Source organism: Rutidosis leptorrhynchoides, chromosome 4, assembly GCF_046630445.1.
Source record: "Rutidosis leptorrhynchoides isolate AG116_Rl617_1_P2 chromosome 4, CSIRO_AGI_Rlap_v1, whole genome shotgun sequence".
Classification (NCBI taxonomy): Eukaryota; Viridiplantae; Streptophyta; class Magnoliopsida; order Asterales; family Asteraceae; genus Rutidosis; species Rutidosis leptorrhynchoides.
Window position 1 is genome coordinate 451,145,507 of NC_092336.1, and position 15,939 is coordinate 451,161,445.

Sequence of the window (15,939 nt, forward strand, 5' to 3'; positions counted from 1 at the left end):
AAGCCTTCATGAACATGTTTCCGTTTTCACTTACCGATGAACAGGGGCGAATTTAGAGGGGGGCAGGGGGGCGCCCGCCCCCAGTCGATTTCGAAATTTTAGTGTAAAAATTTGGATTTTTTTCATTTTGCCCCAAACCCAAAAGCCATTTGCCCCAAAACCTTCAAATTTTGCCTCAAAACCTTCAAATTTTGCCCACAAACCTCAAAATTTTGCCTAAAAACCTCTAATTTTTGTCCCAAAAACTCAGTATTTTGCCCAAAAAATTTGCTACGGTTTTAAAAAAAAATTTCGCCCCCGGTGAAGAAAACCCAATGCCGATGAACAGGTGTCTCTTCTTTCATGAGAACCATAAATAAATTTTGTATAACGTCCCCCTAATTTAATTTAAGTAGTCAATATGATCTAAGCTTAATAGACGACTTGTTCAAATAATAAAATCCATCCATACATAAAGCTGTATGTAACAATACTCAATTCTACGCGTTATAATCGACACCCCATTTTCATCTTCAAAAAAGAAAAAAGAAAAAAGAAAAAAAAGCTTCACATCTGTTTCCACCACCATGGAATTAGGAGCAGCAACGGTACAGGTAGAAGAATTAACCTCCGGCGCAAGCAACCGTATAATTCCTGTTTTCAAAAACCTTCACCGATCAATTTTCACCTCCACCTCAATTAACCGCCTCTTAATTTTCATTCAATCTATTTTCCTCTGGTTCATTTTTCATCTCCGCCGCTTTCAACGTCACCATAACCACCACCGTCAGACGCCGCCGTCGTCTCCTTCGAAACGGAAGTTTTCTTTCCGGCGACGAGAAATTGAAATTGAAAACGATGTCGTCCGACGAAGAGCTCTTGCCGAAGAAATTCAGATGCTGACGTCACCGTCATCGATCGGTGATACTGATTATGATGATTCGAGGAGTGAACATTGCCGTGCTGCCACGTGGATGTTTTACGGTACCGGACGTAATGCCTTGTTTTGCCGGTCGTGGATTCCGGCTGTTGATGAAATTAGGTAAATTTAGTTTAATTTTGCCTAATTAGTATACAATCATCGTCGAATCGTTGCGAATTTTGTATTTGAATCATGTATTATGTGATTATTGAACGTATATAATTTGATAATTTTGTGCATCATGTATTATGTGATTATTGATAATGTGCATCGTGAGATTAGGCATAATTTGATAATTTTGTGTTTTGTGTCTATGCAGTGATCGGTTAGTTTGTATGAGATTAGGTGAATTGAACTGTCATAGACTTTGTAAATTTTGTCAATTTGTTATAGAATTGTTAATTTTTTGTTTGTTGGAAGCTTGTATTATGTGATTAATATCAATTAGTATAAGATAAGATTACATTACATGTTTGTGCGATCGGTTAGTTCGGATGAGATTTGGAGAATTAGACATTTGTAGAGTTATGGGAATTTATTTTTGGAGTTTTATGTTATGTGGTTATAAAGTGTTATAGTATGATGCTTTATGTTTATATGGTTTTAGTATTTAGTTATAGGTTTAGGTAAAGAAATAGGACTTGCTTAAATTCAAGAAGAGAAAATTATCACTATATGAGTTTATTGATGACGCTATTATATGTAGTGTGTTAGTTTAGCTAGTTCGATTGTGTGATATAAATTGAATTTGGGAATTAATGTCTACATTAGTGGTTGAGGGAATACTTTGGGGTTTGCATTTTAGTCATGTTCGCTAGATGTCAATTTAGTACTTTATTTGCTATGAAGAAATGGTCCCCTTAGTTAGATAAATTTACTTGGTTACGTATTTACTCAAATGTAATCTCTTATGTTTATCGAAGTTCGATTAAATAACAATAATCTTTTCTTAAGATTAAAGAATCTAGCAATTTGATGTATGAGTAATTGATTCATTGAACTAAAGCATGTGACCAGTTCTTCTTCCCTTGAAAGGATAGAGTAACATGTACATTTTCATTTTTTAATTGTTCTTTTTATTCACTTGATTTGGTTTGAAGGAAGTTTTTATCAAGTTTTTTTTTTTTTTCCATCTTTATTTAGTACTTCAAATTCATATGGTTTTGCCAACTATTTGTAATTTCTGATTTGTATTTCTCGATTACCTATTCTGTAGGGGTATTTTGATCATCATACATGGGTTAAACGAGCACAGGCAAGTGATCCTCCCACCTTTACACTTATTTTAACTTCATTTAATATTTCGATGTTGAACTATCATACAATCAAATATCATATCATGTTAAATTTATCATGTTATGCATGTCTGCAGTGGGAGATATGCTGCTTTTGCAAGGCAACTCAATTCTTATAACTTTGCGGTATATGCAATGGACTGGATAGGTAGGTATGTTGTGTTATACTTATGCTAGTTGATGACATTGACCATATCAGTCATCTTATTGCTACTATTAATAAAATCGGGTCACAACTTTACTTAAACTTGCCTCTCGCATTTGATTTAAATAATCCTTGAATTTAGATGTGAGATTATTTCTGAAAATGTATAAAATCTGTAAATTTTTCTGTATATAGGTCATGGAGGTAGTGATGGATTGCATGGATATGTACCTTCACTAGATCATGTTGTGGCCGATACTGTGAGTTTACTACTACACTCTCATACAACACGAAATAAAACTTTGTTATATTCTCATATGTATATACACTACGTAACATACATACAAGTATATAACCATGTGTTTTTCTATTTGTTAGGGGTCTTTCTTGGAGAAAATAAAGTCGGATCACCCGGGGACCCCGTGCTTTCTATATGGGCACTCGACAGGTGGTGCCGTGGTTTTAAAGGTATTGCTACTTGACTGCTTTGTTGGTCCCGTGGACAGGTGTTAATTAACGAAGGCTAATTTTGAATTTTTATTTTATTTTATTTAATTAGGCTGCTAGTTATCGTTACATTGAAGAACTTGTGGAAGGAATTATTCTTACTTCACCTGCTTTGCGTGTTAAACCATCGCATCCCATAGTTGGGGTAAGTCTTCTGATTTACACCTACGTTTACTTTACGCACAATAATAACTTGAAGCATCTTAAGACTCGTCTATGTTCATTTATACCATTTTTTCTTTGTGTCCCTATCTTGGATTGAATGGGAACCGTTGTTACTGTATATCTCTAATTAGTTGTGCACAATGAAAATTGGACCTAGAAATTGAAAGCATTAGATGTGAAAGAGATTTGGATAGACATGATCTAGTTCCGTTGAAAGCTCTTTTTGCATCTTTGTTGCTAATATGTTTTTCTTTGGGGTGTTTGGTGGGAGTTGAACAACATTATACTTAGAAAACTAATATATTATGCGGAAAATAATAGGCGAATCATACATATGCTTATATAGACATTGTTTGTCACATTCAACAAACATCGTTATGGTCAATTGATCAACAATTAATATTGACTGGAAAAATTATGGGGATACTATACTTACTTCTCAGATCATATCATCCGACTAATATTATTGAGTTCTTGTTAGGAAAAGTAAATATGTGGTTGTCATGTACCTACTAAGCGTAGGTATAAAATCATATCAAAACTAGCTTTATTGTTTTTCAAATATATATGAAAACTACATAACTGATTAAAGAATGTCAAAATGAGTATGTATGACTTTTTTCTTTAATGAATAAAATTCATCTTTTGTATCTTGTAGTTTGCACATTCTATACAACACTTGTTGGTATTAACTTTTACAAAATGTTACAAAGCTTTGATAAACTACTAATGTTGATAGAAAATGACAAAACTAATGATATATGACAATTTTCATGATTTTGATTAAAAAAAAAATATCTAGTTTTGATACAATTCTAAACCTAAGCTTAGGTACATGACAACCACATATTCACTTTTCTTTCTTTATTTATGAATATGTACGTATGTAATCTGCATTCAAACATATGAACCACCACCCATGCGTGTTATTGATTTTTTTTTTTTTTTTTTTTTTTTTTTTTAACATTTCATATTGTAGTTTTACTTTTACATTAACCTTTTTTCTTATTAAAATACAGAATGCTGCAAATTCGGTTTCACTTAATAAATACTATTATCCTATGTTTTGTTGCAGGCTGTAGCTCCCTTATTTTCACTTGTTGCTCCAAAATACCAATTCAAAGGTGCCAACAAAAGGGGTATTCCAGTCTCAAGAGACCCGGCTGCCCTCATAGCCAAATACACCGACCCGTTAGTATACACTGGGCCCATGAGAATCCGAACGGGCCATGAAATTCTTCGTATCTCCTCACATTTGATGCGTAACTTCAAGTCTGTGACTGTACCCTTCTTCGTTCTACATGGGAGTGCTGATAAAGTGACCGATCCACTTGCTTCTCAGGACTTGTACAATGAGGCTGCTTCAAAGTACAAGCACATAAAGCTCTATGAGGGGTTCTTGCACGATCTTCTCTTTGAACCCGAGCGTGAAGAAATCGGGCAAGATATTATCAATTGGATGGAGATGAAGCTAAGTGGCTATCATTATTAGGACTATTAAATATTAGGTAACGATTTTAGTGGTTTGTTGAAAGGATTTATATGTATCTATATCTATATGTCTATGGCTTTGAATTTGGATCCTTGCGTTTGATAACTACTATAGTATATGTTGATTAGTCCCTGAAGGAAGGTTCTTTCAAAATTTGGGTCAATTTTTCACCAACAATTAAAAATTACACAAACTGATGTGACTTAAACATATAGTAGAATTTTGAAAGCTACAAACTAAAATCAAGTGTAGCTAAGGACATAACAAATTAATGTGACAATACATCCCAACATCCCATCCCACTAAATGCTAGATAACACTTTTTTCACGTAAAATTTATTATGGTCGCACTAGTTGTTTGTGGTCCCCTTGACATAATCAAAAGTGATACTTCTCATCACCCAAATAAACAAATGAAGAATAAGCAACTTTATTTACCAAAGCAAGACCATATTTTCATTCTCCTCATTCAAAACAAACATCTTATCAATTTCACCAAGTAATTAAAAGTTTAATTACCACAACCAATAACAGCATAAAAATCAAGTTGACTAGTTATTTTCAACCAAATAGATACCTATAGAAGTTATTTATACATATAACTATTTGGTTTGATACCATAAACATAAACTCGAATTCAGTTAGTAGCAGCCTGAAGTACCTTCTCCATTCTATCTACCATACTATTCAATGACGATTCAATATAACCACACAAATCTTCTAATCCCCACCCTTCAATCGGATCAGCAACAAACAACCACTCGATCTTACACCCACTTTCGATCTCAATAACTTTTTGCTCAGCCACATAGCGCTTAAACCCGATGTTATTCTCTTTAACCTCATAGCTCAAATACCTTTCAACAGGATCAATTGATATCAACTTTTCGTGACACCATTTAATGATATCATTAGACGATGATTCGCAGTAACGTACAAGACCTGGCTGACCATGAACTCCTTCAACATGGTGGCATGTGTTTATATTTGGAAGCCATTTGTGTATGGTGCAAAAGTCTTCAAAAAGTGGCCATATTTGGTCAGCTTTTATGGTTTCTAGTTCTCTACTTGCTTTGCCTTCCCATTTTGAAGGTTTGGTTTTTTCATCCATGAGACTTTTGAGAGAAAAAGAAAGAAAAAAAAATGTGGACTTATGGGATGGAATTATGGAATGTTATTCTTTGTTTTTTCTTATATATTTAATTGTAACTAGGTTGGGAGCCCCGCGCGTTGCGGCGGCGGTTAATATTTTGTTTGTGTTTGTTGCGGAGTGATTTTGATCGGTTAATTAAAGGGTTATATTGATTGATTGACCGTCAGTTAACTTATGAGAGGTGATATTCACACATCAGTTTTTGATCTATACACACCTAATTTTACTAATATGTCCTTACTTACAATAATAGTGGTTCAACTCTCTAGATAAATTTAAGGATATAATTGTAAGTTTTATGGTAAAAAGTGTGTATTAACTTATTCAGTTAATTAAGCATAAATAAAACTATAAAATGATGAAAAGAAAGGTAAGAAAATAAAGGGGAAAATTGTACTCCGTATTTATCTTATATAGTAGCTTAAAATGAAATTATTTATTTTGTAACATTATTTGTAGTTTTTAGAAAGATGGGATTTTTAAGTAGGAAACCATAAACATTTACTCCTTATTTTCCAACTCCGTACTATATATCTTAAAAAAAAAAAAAAAAAAAGGTAATGTTATAGGCACAAACCCCACATACTCAATTTGTTATGCACACCAACACTTAAATTGTTTTATTGATTTCTTTACAGTGATATACACGTTTTTTTTCTTCTTTTAATAATTGACACTCCTTTTCAAAATTTACAAATCGGTAAACCATTTTCCTTCTCCCAAACCATTCTCTCTCTCTCTCTCTCTCTCTCTCTCTCACATTTCTTTCCCATCCTCTCGAACTCAAAATCATAAACTAATAACCACCAAAACACTTAGGTCAGTAAATTAACAACTCATCTTTAAATTTTAGAATACACCACAGCCACCATTTAACACGATTAAGCTATGAACATAACCTGACCGGTGTTGCCGGAATCTGTGCACCCACACGCCACCCTAGAGCCGGGATCGGAGTTTGTTTTTTCCGTCGACTGTTCAACTTTTTCGGTCATATTTCGGCGAGTCGGAACAACTTTACTCTTTTCTCATATCTGTGTTTTTGTTTATTTTTTGATTATATTTCAGATCTGTTTCTTTAAATCGTTACTTTATGGATGGTGGAGGTGGCCGGACCTGTTTTGTGACGCCCCGTACAAAATCATCGTGTACGGTACATCAACAACAGGATCATTACAAGGTCAAACACTATATGCTGTTTGAAAATCAGTTTTGCATTCATGAACAGATAATGTTTTACAAAAGATGAATAGGAAACATTAACATGAGTACATGATACTAAGGCCATTACAAAGCTATTGTTTTGAAAATAACATAAGTTGGGAATGCAAAGTAAAAGTTTCATGTTTGAGACATCTCTAAGTAATGCAGCGGAAGTCTAACACAGCAAGTCTGTAACAGCAAGTCTATACACCGAGACTAGAACAGCAAGGCTAACAGCAGAAGCAACAACGTCTAAACACCTGAGAAATACATGCTTAAAAAGTCAACACGAATGTTGGTGAGCTATAGTTTGTTTGTATTCAGTAATGTAATGTAGGCCACGAGATTTCAGTGCTTCAAACAAGCGTTTCAAATCAGTAATTCAAATCAGTATGATTAAGTATATGCTCAACCGTGGGCACTCGGTAACTAACTTAATGTTTATACCCCCTGAAAGTACACTTGGCAAGTGCGTATGTTTACGAAGTATTAAACACTCGTTAAATGCTAGCGCTACTAGCCCGAGTGGGGATGTCAAACCCTATGGATCCATATCTAAGATTCGCGTTCATGGTTCAAAAACCAATGATTAAACGTTACCGAGCTAAAGGGAATGTTTATGCCGTTGTATAACCCACACATATATAAGTTTAAGTAATCGTGCCTAGTATGTAAAACATAAAATCCGCATGTATTCTCAGTTCCCAAAATAAGTTAAAGTAAAAAGGGAATGCTATAACTCACAGTGATAAAAGCGGTAAATTCGGTAATGAAAGTACGCAAGTAGTAAGTCGGTCCGAAAGGTCGTAAACCTAAATCAAGGGTTACTAGGTCAGTAGGTTGTTTTTATAAATTCTAATAGTGCATAAAATAAGTTTAAGTGTCATCATCATCATCATTCATCATCATAAAAGCTAAGTAAGTTCGACAAGAATAGAGATCGAAACAATAGGCTGACTTCGGTCAGCTGCTGCGACCTCTACGTAAATCGAAAAGATGCATAGTCAGTGGCTATGGCTCCGTATGTGAGTCCCCTAACCGCTGACCAATTTTCAGAACCTAACTCGTCTTCGTTTGACCGTGGCGACGGTTTAAGTGCGAGTAGGTCAGAAATTTCAGCACAACGTTAATAGGGTGTAGTGACTCTCGGAGGGCCATAAATCCTAAACCGTAACTAGGATTAAGACGAGGCCTAAACGGAAAATCATCTACTCGAACCGAACTAACTGAAAATCAACTTTCCAGTAGCCCAGGTAGTCTAATCAGATAAGAAAATCAGTGGACAAGTGCTCCGGTGAGGTTCTTGGTGCTTGATGCTCATCACAGTTCTCATCCTTGATGCTTGTAGCTTCAAGTGTACAACTCGTTGATGGTTTAGCATCACTTTTGATCAAGATTCTACCATCAATACACAATATGTTAAGACCAAGTGGTAACACAACTCATTTAAGAGTCTTAGATGGATGATGAACCAAGGTTACATCATATCCTTAGTCTTAACACAATTACAAGTCCTATTTACAAACAAAGTTACAAACTTTACATCAATCAAACAAGTATGAACTTGATCCAAGTCAAAAGAGGTGATGGAACCCTAAGCTAGAGAGCTTGGATCCCTTTCACACAATTTATAAGGTCACAAAGCTAGAAAGCTTGAACCTTTAGTGTTCTTGAAGATCTTGAAGCATAAAGCTTGGATCTTTAAGATATATGAAGATAACAAACGAAAGTTTGAATCTTTATCACAAAATAACAAGATTAAAGTAAAAGAAAGATGAATCTACAAAGTTGATGAAGATTCAAAGCTAGAAAGCTTGAATCTTCCATGTTCTTGAAAGATTCATGCTTGAATCAACAAGATATAAGCAAGATCAAAGCTAAAAGGAACTTTGATCTCCATAATATGATGATGATGGCCACGAAAATGAAAGGAAAAGAAGAAGAAAAAGAAGACTTACAAGCAATACTAGAAAGGAAAGAAAGAAAGAACAAGTGTGTGTGAAAACCAAATGAGCAAGTGATTTGAATGAGAGGTAAATGGCTAGTATTTATAAGCAAGGAATTTGACAAGGATTGATGACATGGACAAGGGCTAGTATTTATAAGCAAGGAATTTGACAAGGATTGATGACATGGACAAGGGCTAGTATTTATAAGCAAGGAATTTGACAAGGATTGATGACATGGACAAGGGCTAGTATTTATAAGCAAGGAATTTGACAAGGATTGATGACATGGACAAGGGCTAATTAATTAGGTCACTAGCTAGAGTAGGGTGGGCTTGAGCCCAACAAGGTAGAAAGTCCAACAAGACTAACTATTGTGCATAATTAAATTACTACGCGTAATTAAGCATCCAAAAACTCAGGTAATTATTATTATAAAATAATAATTAATATTTCGCAGTCATAATATTCCGATTATGACAAAAGTTAAACGTGCGCGCAAGTTCGCGGTTTATTCGAAACGTCAAATAACACTAACGGTTATAAAGGCTTCCAATGATCAAGTTATGTCTCCTACGTACTCTAAGGCACGTTTTAACATATAAATGGAAGTAAACCACGTAAATCAAGTTTTCAGAGTATAAAGTAACACAGTACGCACAAATACGCAGTTTCGCAAAAACACAAGGCACAAAAGCAAGTCGAAAAAGCCGGGTCGTTACATTACCCACCTGTTAATGAAAATTTCGTCCCGAAATTTGAGGAGTGAAAAAAAAATGGTACTGTATTTAAATAAGAAGTAGCGTATCAAAGTTCCGAAAGATTCGTGGGCTAAAAAGTGAGCTATTTACCTTGAAAGGTACTCTGGCGTATAAAAGTAAGAATAGGTATATGCTATTAATTAAGTCTCTTAGGAGATCAACAAATTGATTTCGTTTCTCGTTAACATGAGTATGTTGTCTGAATATATCCACAAAAGAAAAGATGATGTTTTTAGCCTTACAGGCATCTTTAGTAAGCTGGATGCATAAAATACATCATGAATGTTACTAAACTCATCTAAAACATTGAGCGCTTATGTCGCAATACAAAGCTGACAGGTAGAATGGAAAACATGGTGATCATAACCATGCGATTTGATGTCTGGATAGTGTTAGCCACGGATTTTACTAACCCCTTGATTTCAGAAAGAGACCATAGGCATAAAGAACTCGATATTTAAGAACGTTTCATTTGACTATATGAATTGAAACTTTTGCTGAAAGTGAATAATCGGACTTATATGCAATGCAAGCCATAATTATCTATAGTGCCTTCAGGACGGTCTGAACGAACAATGAAGGATATCACCCAGTTTACCATACTGCAGGTGAACTTATCCTTAGATGGAATGAAAGAACAGTTCCATAATGTAACTTTATCCTTTCAGTTACATGTTGAAGTTAGGGTTAACATTAACTAGAACAACATATAGTTGCAACCAACGAAGAAAAAAATGTGTAAAGTAACCATATCCGTATTACAGATGTTTTAAGCAGTCCCTTCCAAGAGGATAACAAGATTCATAGATTCCTAAAGTATGTTACTTTACATTTCCGAAAGAGAATCGCACGAAAGGTGTGATCTTTGAACCAGGGTGAACTCTTCGAGCGGTTTGTTCTGAATTTATCCTTATACTTAAGGAGATGCGCGGACAAGAAGATACGTGGACCCTTGGTCGTAAAGAACGGTTTACTCTAAGTGAAAAGAATCTCAAAACGATTCCTTGTACCTCAACCTACTAATTCATAGAGATGATTTTTACGAGGATGTTGCGATTAGCCGTGAAATATTGAGAATAGAAACCCACCTAGTGCCCTTCCTACAATGAGGTGACCATTGAGTGTACCTCAGAAAACTGATTTATCGGCCCACGATTTTGCCATGTTTAACCTTAAAAGGAACATTTTTCGAGTACAAAGACTTCCTAACAAATTTTTTGTTTTATAAATCTGCCACCCAAAGTGGCTTAAGCGTTTTTAACAAGGATTTTAATAGTAAGCTTCATCCCTAACGGAGGGAGAGAAGAAGTGTGATTCTTACATGGTGTAGTCTAATACGGAAACCTTTAATAAAATCAACCGAGGAAGTTTTGAAAAACCTTTAAACGTTTGATGCGACAACATAAATGGAACGAAGTTCTTGGTAAATTTAGAAGTATGTATTACGAGTACCATTTGCACAAAATTATTTGACTTAAAATAACTCAATAAAGGAGCGATTTTTAATCATCTTGAAGGTATAACTTAGTATGTACTAACCCAAAATAAGTAAGGGTAAATTTATACATATATGATTTTATAAATCGCGTAAGTGATAGAAAAGTTTTTAGTACTTTCATTTATCCATAAATCTCGTGAGCACTGCACAAATAAGCAACGTGTAAATCAACGTGTAAAAATTTTGATAAACATAGTTTTTCGTATTTCAGAGGTTACGAGTTGAAAAAGGTCGAGTGAAAAATCTTTGAATCATCGGTTGACATGTTACTAGGTAATGAAAACTAATGAATTAAATGTAGTTTTGATGATTATCCGAATTTAAGTCTTTGGCCCAAAAATGTTTACGTGCGAAGCCGTTGCTAAAAAGTGAGGTATGAAGGATAGAGCATGAGGATGAGAAGTTAATCGCTTCTTGACTTTGCAGAATGCCACACAGGTTATGGCTAATATTAAAGTCGGAATACTAATGATGTTAATATCGCTAGATGAGAATTTCCTTGGAATAGGTCAGGACTTTGAGTTATGTAAGATAGAGCATCGCTCCGACAGGTGTGAAGAATAAGATCCCTGGGGTAACATAGTAATTTTGAATGGTTTAAGTGTTTGTGGATGCCCGAAGGCTCTGCATGACGTGGTAGTAAGTGCCTTCATCACATACACACACATGAATCTCTTAGTTTCAACAGTTGTCTGTCTTCATGATGACTTGGATACGAATAAGCAACGAAAAATTTTATATTGACAAGCAACGAAAATTTTATAGAATTCATTTAAGGTGACGATGTAAGAAAAGAAATTAAGTTCTTAGCAAACTAGGGTTATGTACAACACGTACCATTCAAGGTAAAATATCCTTTGAATAAAAGATTTGATTTGTAAAAGTGAAAGTAAAATTTCATATGTATTTGTCAAAAAGAAGTAATTATTTACTTTATTTTATATAACGTATGCGATTTCAAAAATTTGCACGAATGGCAAATAAAATAAATTTATTTTTATTAAGTTTTGAGAGGATCGCACAGTAAAATAGTGTAAGTAAAATTTTGGCAAACAAAATTTTCATATTTCGGAGGTTACAAGTTGAAAAAAGATTGATGAGAATCGAGTAAAAGACTTTTGAAAATCTCGGGTGATATTTGAGCAAAAATGTTATGAGGTAATGAAAACTGTTGAATTTTAATGTTGTTGATGACTATTAGTAGGGCATAAGTCCTTCGACCAAAAATGCTTAAGTATAAAGTTGTTGCTTATAAGTGAGAAACGAAAGGGAGAGTATGAGGACGGGGATTAACTACCCATTGACTTTGGAAATTCCGAACTGGTATGACTAATATCGAAGTAAGAAGGGTGATGGTATGATTATCATTGATTAAGAATTCTCTCGGAATAAGTTAGGATTCAGTGTCGCATAAGAATGAGTATCAAATACGATTCTTGGGTAGTATAGAATTTGAATTGCTGAAGTAACGGGATACAATTTCCTTTATGTATCGTTGTCCATTGTATCGGTTTCTTTCATGGCTAGAAAGTGAGCAGATTTGGTGAGGCGATCAACGATAACCCCGATAGTGTCATAACTGCCGACTGTTTTCGGTAGTTTCAGAATGAAATCCATCGTCATCCCTTCCCATTTCTATTGTGGGATCTCGGGTTGTTGAAGTAATCCAGATGGCTTTTGGCTCACCATTCTCGCGAGGTATACGAATAATCTTCTTACTATAAATAACTTTCGCTTTCGTCCTTGAAAGTCAGTCCGTTCCAACTATTTTCTCAAAGCTTTCTAACTCGATGAGTATTAGGTTAATTTTAAGGTCCATTCCAACCAAATCTTATTATACTGCCGTGAAAATTTTTATCAACCTTCTCAAATAACATCTTCTTGTGCGCAGGTAACTAATCCTTTCCAATTACTACTATAAAACTTCCAAGTTTTGTTGGCATGAGGTCATCTCCAAATGACCCACCTGTTAATTTTTAAGGTACTATCTTAAATTACTCCTCTATCTCTGCCAACTTACCATTAGCTTGTCCTATAGAATACTTAACTCTCATGATTGTTAATGGCTTATTAGTCATCACACTAGGATTCTTAGATATAAGGTTTCTATCACTCTAGTATTAAACAATTCCGAGACGATAAATCGTTGTGAAGAAAAGTACCCTAACTAAAATCAGGATCCATGCGAGTCTCCATAGCTGAGATAACGATTGCTCTATCGTATGTGAGTCCAAAGTTTTTTTTTTTTTTTTTTTTTCCTATTTGAGAACTTTTTCCTTAAGTATCCAGGGTGTCTATATCTATAAAAATTTTCGGGTTATCAATTCTGCAGTCCAGGCCCTTCTCGTACAGTATCTAGACCAAGTGGTTATTCCTGCCTTTATCAGACCATAATGCGTATACTCAAGTGGTTTCTACCAAAATTTTCTTTGAATCGCTTCATATTCCTTATGTAGTAACATTGGGACTTCTGCATGATTCACTTCAATATAATTACGCTGGCCTGACGTCATTATATTGTACTAAATCGTACGTTCATTCCAATATCACTCCATATGGTCAATGTAACGTGATCACTTTCAGTTCTACTTAATTTCATCCAACGGTGCTTTATCTATGCTATCTCAAAAGAAAATCTACATAATTAATCTCACGGTTTCTCGGTGTGGGTGCGTAAGTTCCGTAGGTCATGCACCAATGCCTAAATGTCCTGAAATTTCTTCAAAATGTTCAGGTTCAGGTAACATCGTTAGGTTCCTTTCTAGAAATTCAATCTGGGTCTCGCGTCGAGTTGTATGTGTAGCAAGTAGTAGTACGATATGTCTTGAGGCGACTCCCAAGTCTTTGGGTATGGTTGAGCATCAGTAGAAGGCACTCTGACCTTGTGAAAGGAGATGTCCTCCCGACTTCCCTAATGCCTAAGAGTGTTAGGGTACTAAATCCAGAAATGTCGTCAGATCGTCGAGCAGTGGTGAAGAACGTAAGAGATAAGTGACGGTCATGAAAGCGTACGAGATACGAGCCATCTTGCAGGAACTGAACAACCTTCGAATGTTCACACGTCGTACGTGGCTATTTAGAGTGAGCTCAGGGTGCTGTTACTCCGACAAATCCTCCAATATCTCCTCCTCCGAGGATCGACTTTAGTGGGCGTGTAATTCGAGGGGTACTCCTCCTAGATTGCGTGAAGAATCGTTTCGATCTCTGGAACGGTGGAACAATAGTAACAGTTGGATTACAATACTAATCCTTAGGGTTAGACGTATGGGAAATGGGTTCAGAAGAACATCTGAACTAGGAAAGGTAAGTTTTTCCAAGTCGGTGCAGCAAATAGCAGGCATGAAGCAAGCACGTAATCAGGCACTACAGCAACCTAGCTCGTTTACAGCAGTATATAGCATGGCAATATTAACAGTACTAAACAGAAGTAACATGCAATCGAAAGCAGATAGTAGCATGCAGTAGCTAGAATAAGCAAAAGCATGCAGCGAGTTTACATAGCAGTAAAAGGAAACGGTAGCATGCAGCAAGTTCATACGGTAGTAAAAGTAAGTAGTGGCATGCAGTAGTAGTAAGCAGTAACATGTAGTAATATAACACAGTAGCATGCAGCAGGTTCCGTAGAAACAAGTGTCATAACCCGACCTTAACCATAAGGACGAATACAATAACATATGATTTCATCGCGAGGTATTGACCTCTATATGCGACATTTTTCAAAAACTGCATTCGTTTTTACAATACAAACCATAGCTTTTATTACAAATACAAGGTTTAAACAACTTAATAATGATTATCGTTTAGCGATAATCTTAGACTTACAAACTTTACATGTGATAATAACAATACGACCTCCAACATATTTTACATTACAAATCCTCCGATATGCAGTTTTATTTTTGACACAAATATGCATACTCAAGATCTTGCTTAAATTCAACATGTTGCAGCGGAAGCTTTTAGTTATCACCTGAGAATAAGCATGCTTAAAACGTCAACATAAAGTTGGTGAGATATAGGTTTAATGCCGGCAGCGTTATGAATATAGACCACATGATTTCATATATAAACGTTTTAATAAAAATATTCTAAGTTGTTGAGCACTTGATAACCATACTTAACATTTAATCAATGTCACATATTCCCTTTATTATGAAATCTTACTACACTGTACCAAGTGTAGTCACCGAAATGAAGTACTGTGCAACCGTTGAATACTGGTCGTCCAGTCCGGTTGGGGTTGTCAGGCCCGATAGATCTATCAACAGGATTCGCGTTTACAATACCTCATGTAAATAGTAGTTACCAAGTTACAGGGAAGTATGCCAGTGGTACAACTCAACGTAGAATATAAATTTTTAATCACTTGTGTCCATAACGTAAATCATAAAATGCATGTATTCTCATCCCGAAATATTTAGAGTTTAAAAGTGGGACTATATACTCACTTTTGCCTTGAAGGTATTTATCACGACTTGGTCTCCGATAGATATCACGAACCTAACCATATATATAATATATCAACATATTTTCTTTTTAAGTAATTGTTACATATATATACTTATAATACTTTTAATATTTTCTTAGTCTGTAGTTAGCAGTCTGTTGTTAATGGTCCACAATTAGTTGCTCAATAAAATAAATAAAGACCCCATCGTATTCGTGTTGATCAGAATTAATCTTGACCCATGGTACCATGTTGTCAAATGACGTGTTGCGTACATAAAGTACCGTGTTGTCAAATGACGTGTTGCGTACAATCATGAGGTCTTATGATTAATCTTCTCGTGTTGTTTACGGGTGGTCCTGAAATATATAAAATAAAATCATAAGTAAATATATATTAAATATTATGTTAATTAGCCAAGATATG

The 15,939-nt window shown here is 35.1% G+C and overlaps 2 protein-coding genes across 2 annotated transcripts; one reads left to right on the plus strand and one right to left on the minus strand.

Moving 5' to 3' along the window:
• Positions 1 to 460: 460 nt before the first annotated feature.
• On the plus strand, positions 461 to 4,648 carry LOC139844405 (uncharacterized). The gene is made up of 7 exons (XM_071834631.1): positions 461 to 1,021; positions 2,118 to 2,156; positions 2,274 to 2,344; positions 2,537 to 2,601; positions 2,720 to 2,809; positions 2,901 to 2,993; positions 4,089 to 4,648. The coding sequence occupies exons 1-7, from the start codon at positions 567 to 569 to the stop codon at positions 4,503 to 4,505; spliced, it is 1,230 nt and encodes a 409-aa protein (XP_071690732.1). The 5' UTR covers positions 461 to 566; the 3' UTR covers positions 4,506 to 4,648.
• Positions 4,649 to 4,971: 323 nt separating this feature from the next.
• Positions 4,972 to 5,656, minus strand: LOC139844946 (lachrymatory-factor synthase-like). Its single transcript, XM_071835167.1, has one exon. The coding sequence runs from the start codon at positions 5,614 to 5,616 to the stop codon at positions 5,143 to 5,145; it is 474 nt and encodes a 157-aa protein (XP_071691268.1). The 5' UTR covers positions 5,617 to 5,656; the 3' UTR covers positions 4,972 to 5,142.
• Between the last annotated feature and the right edge of the window lie 10,283 nt (positions 5,657 to 15,939).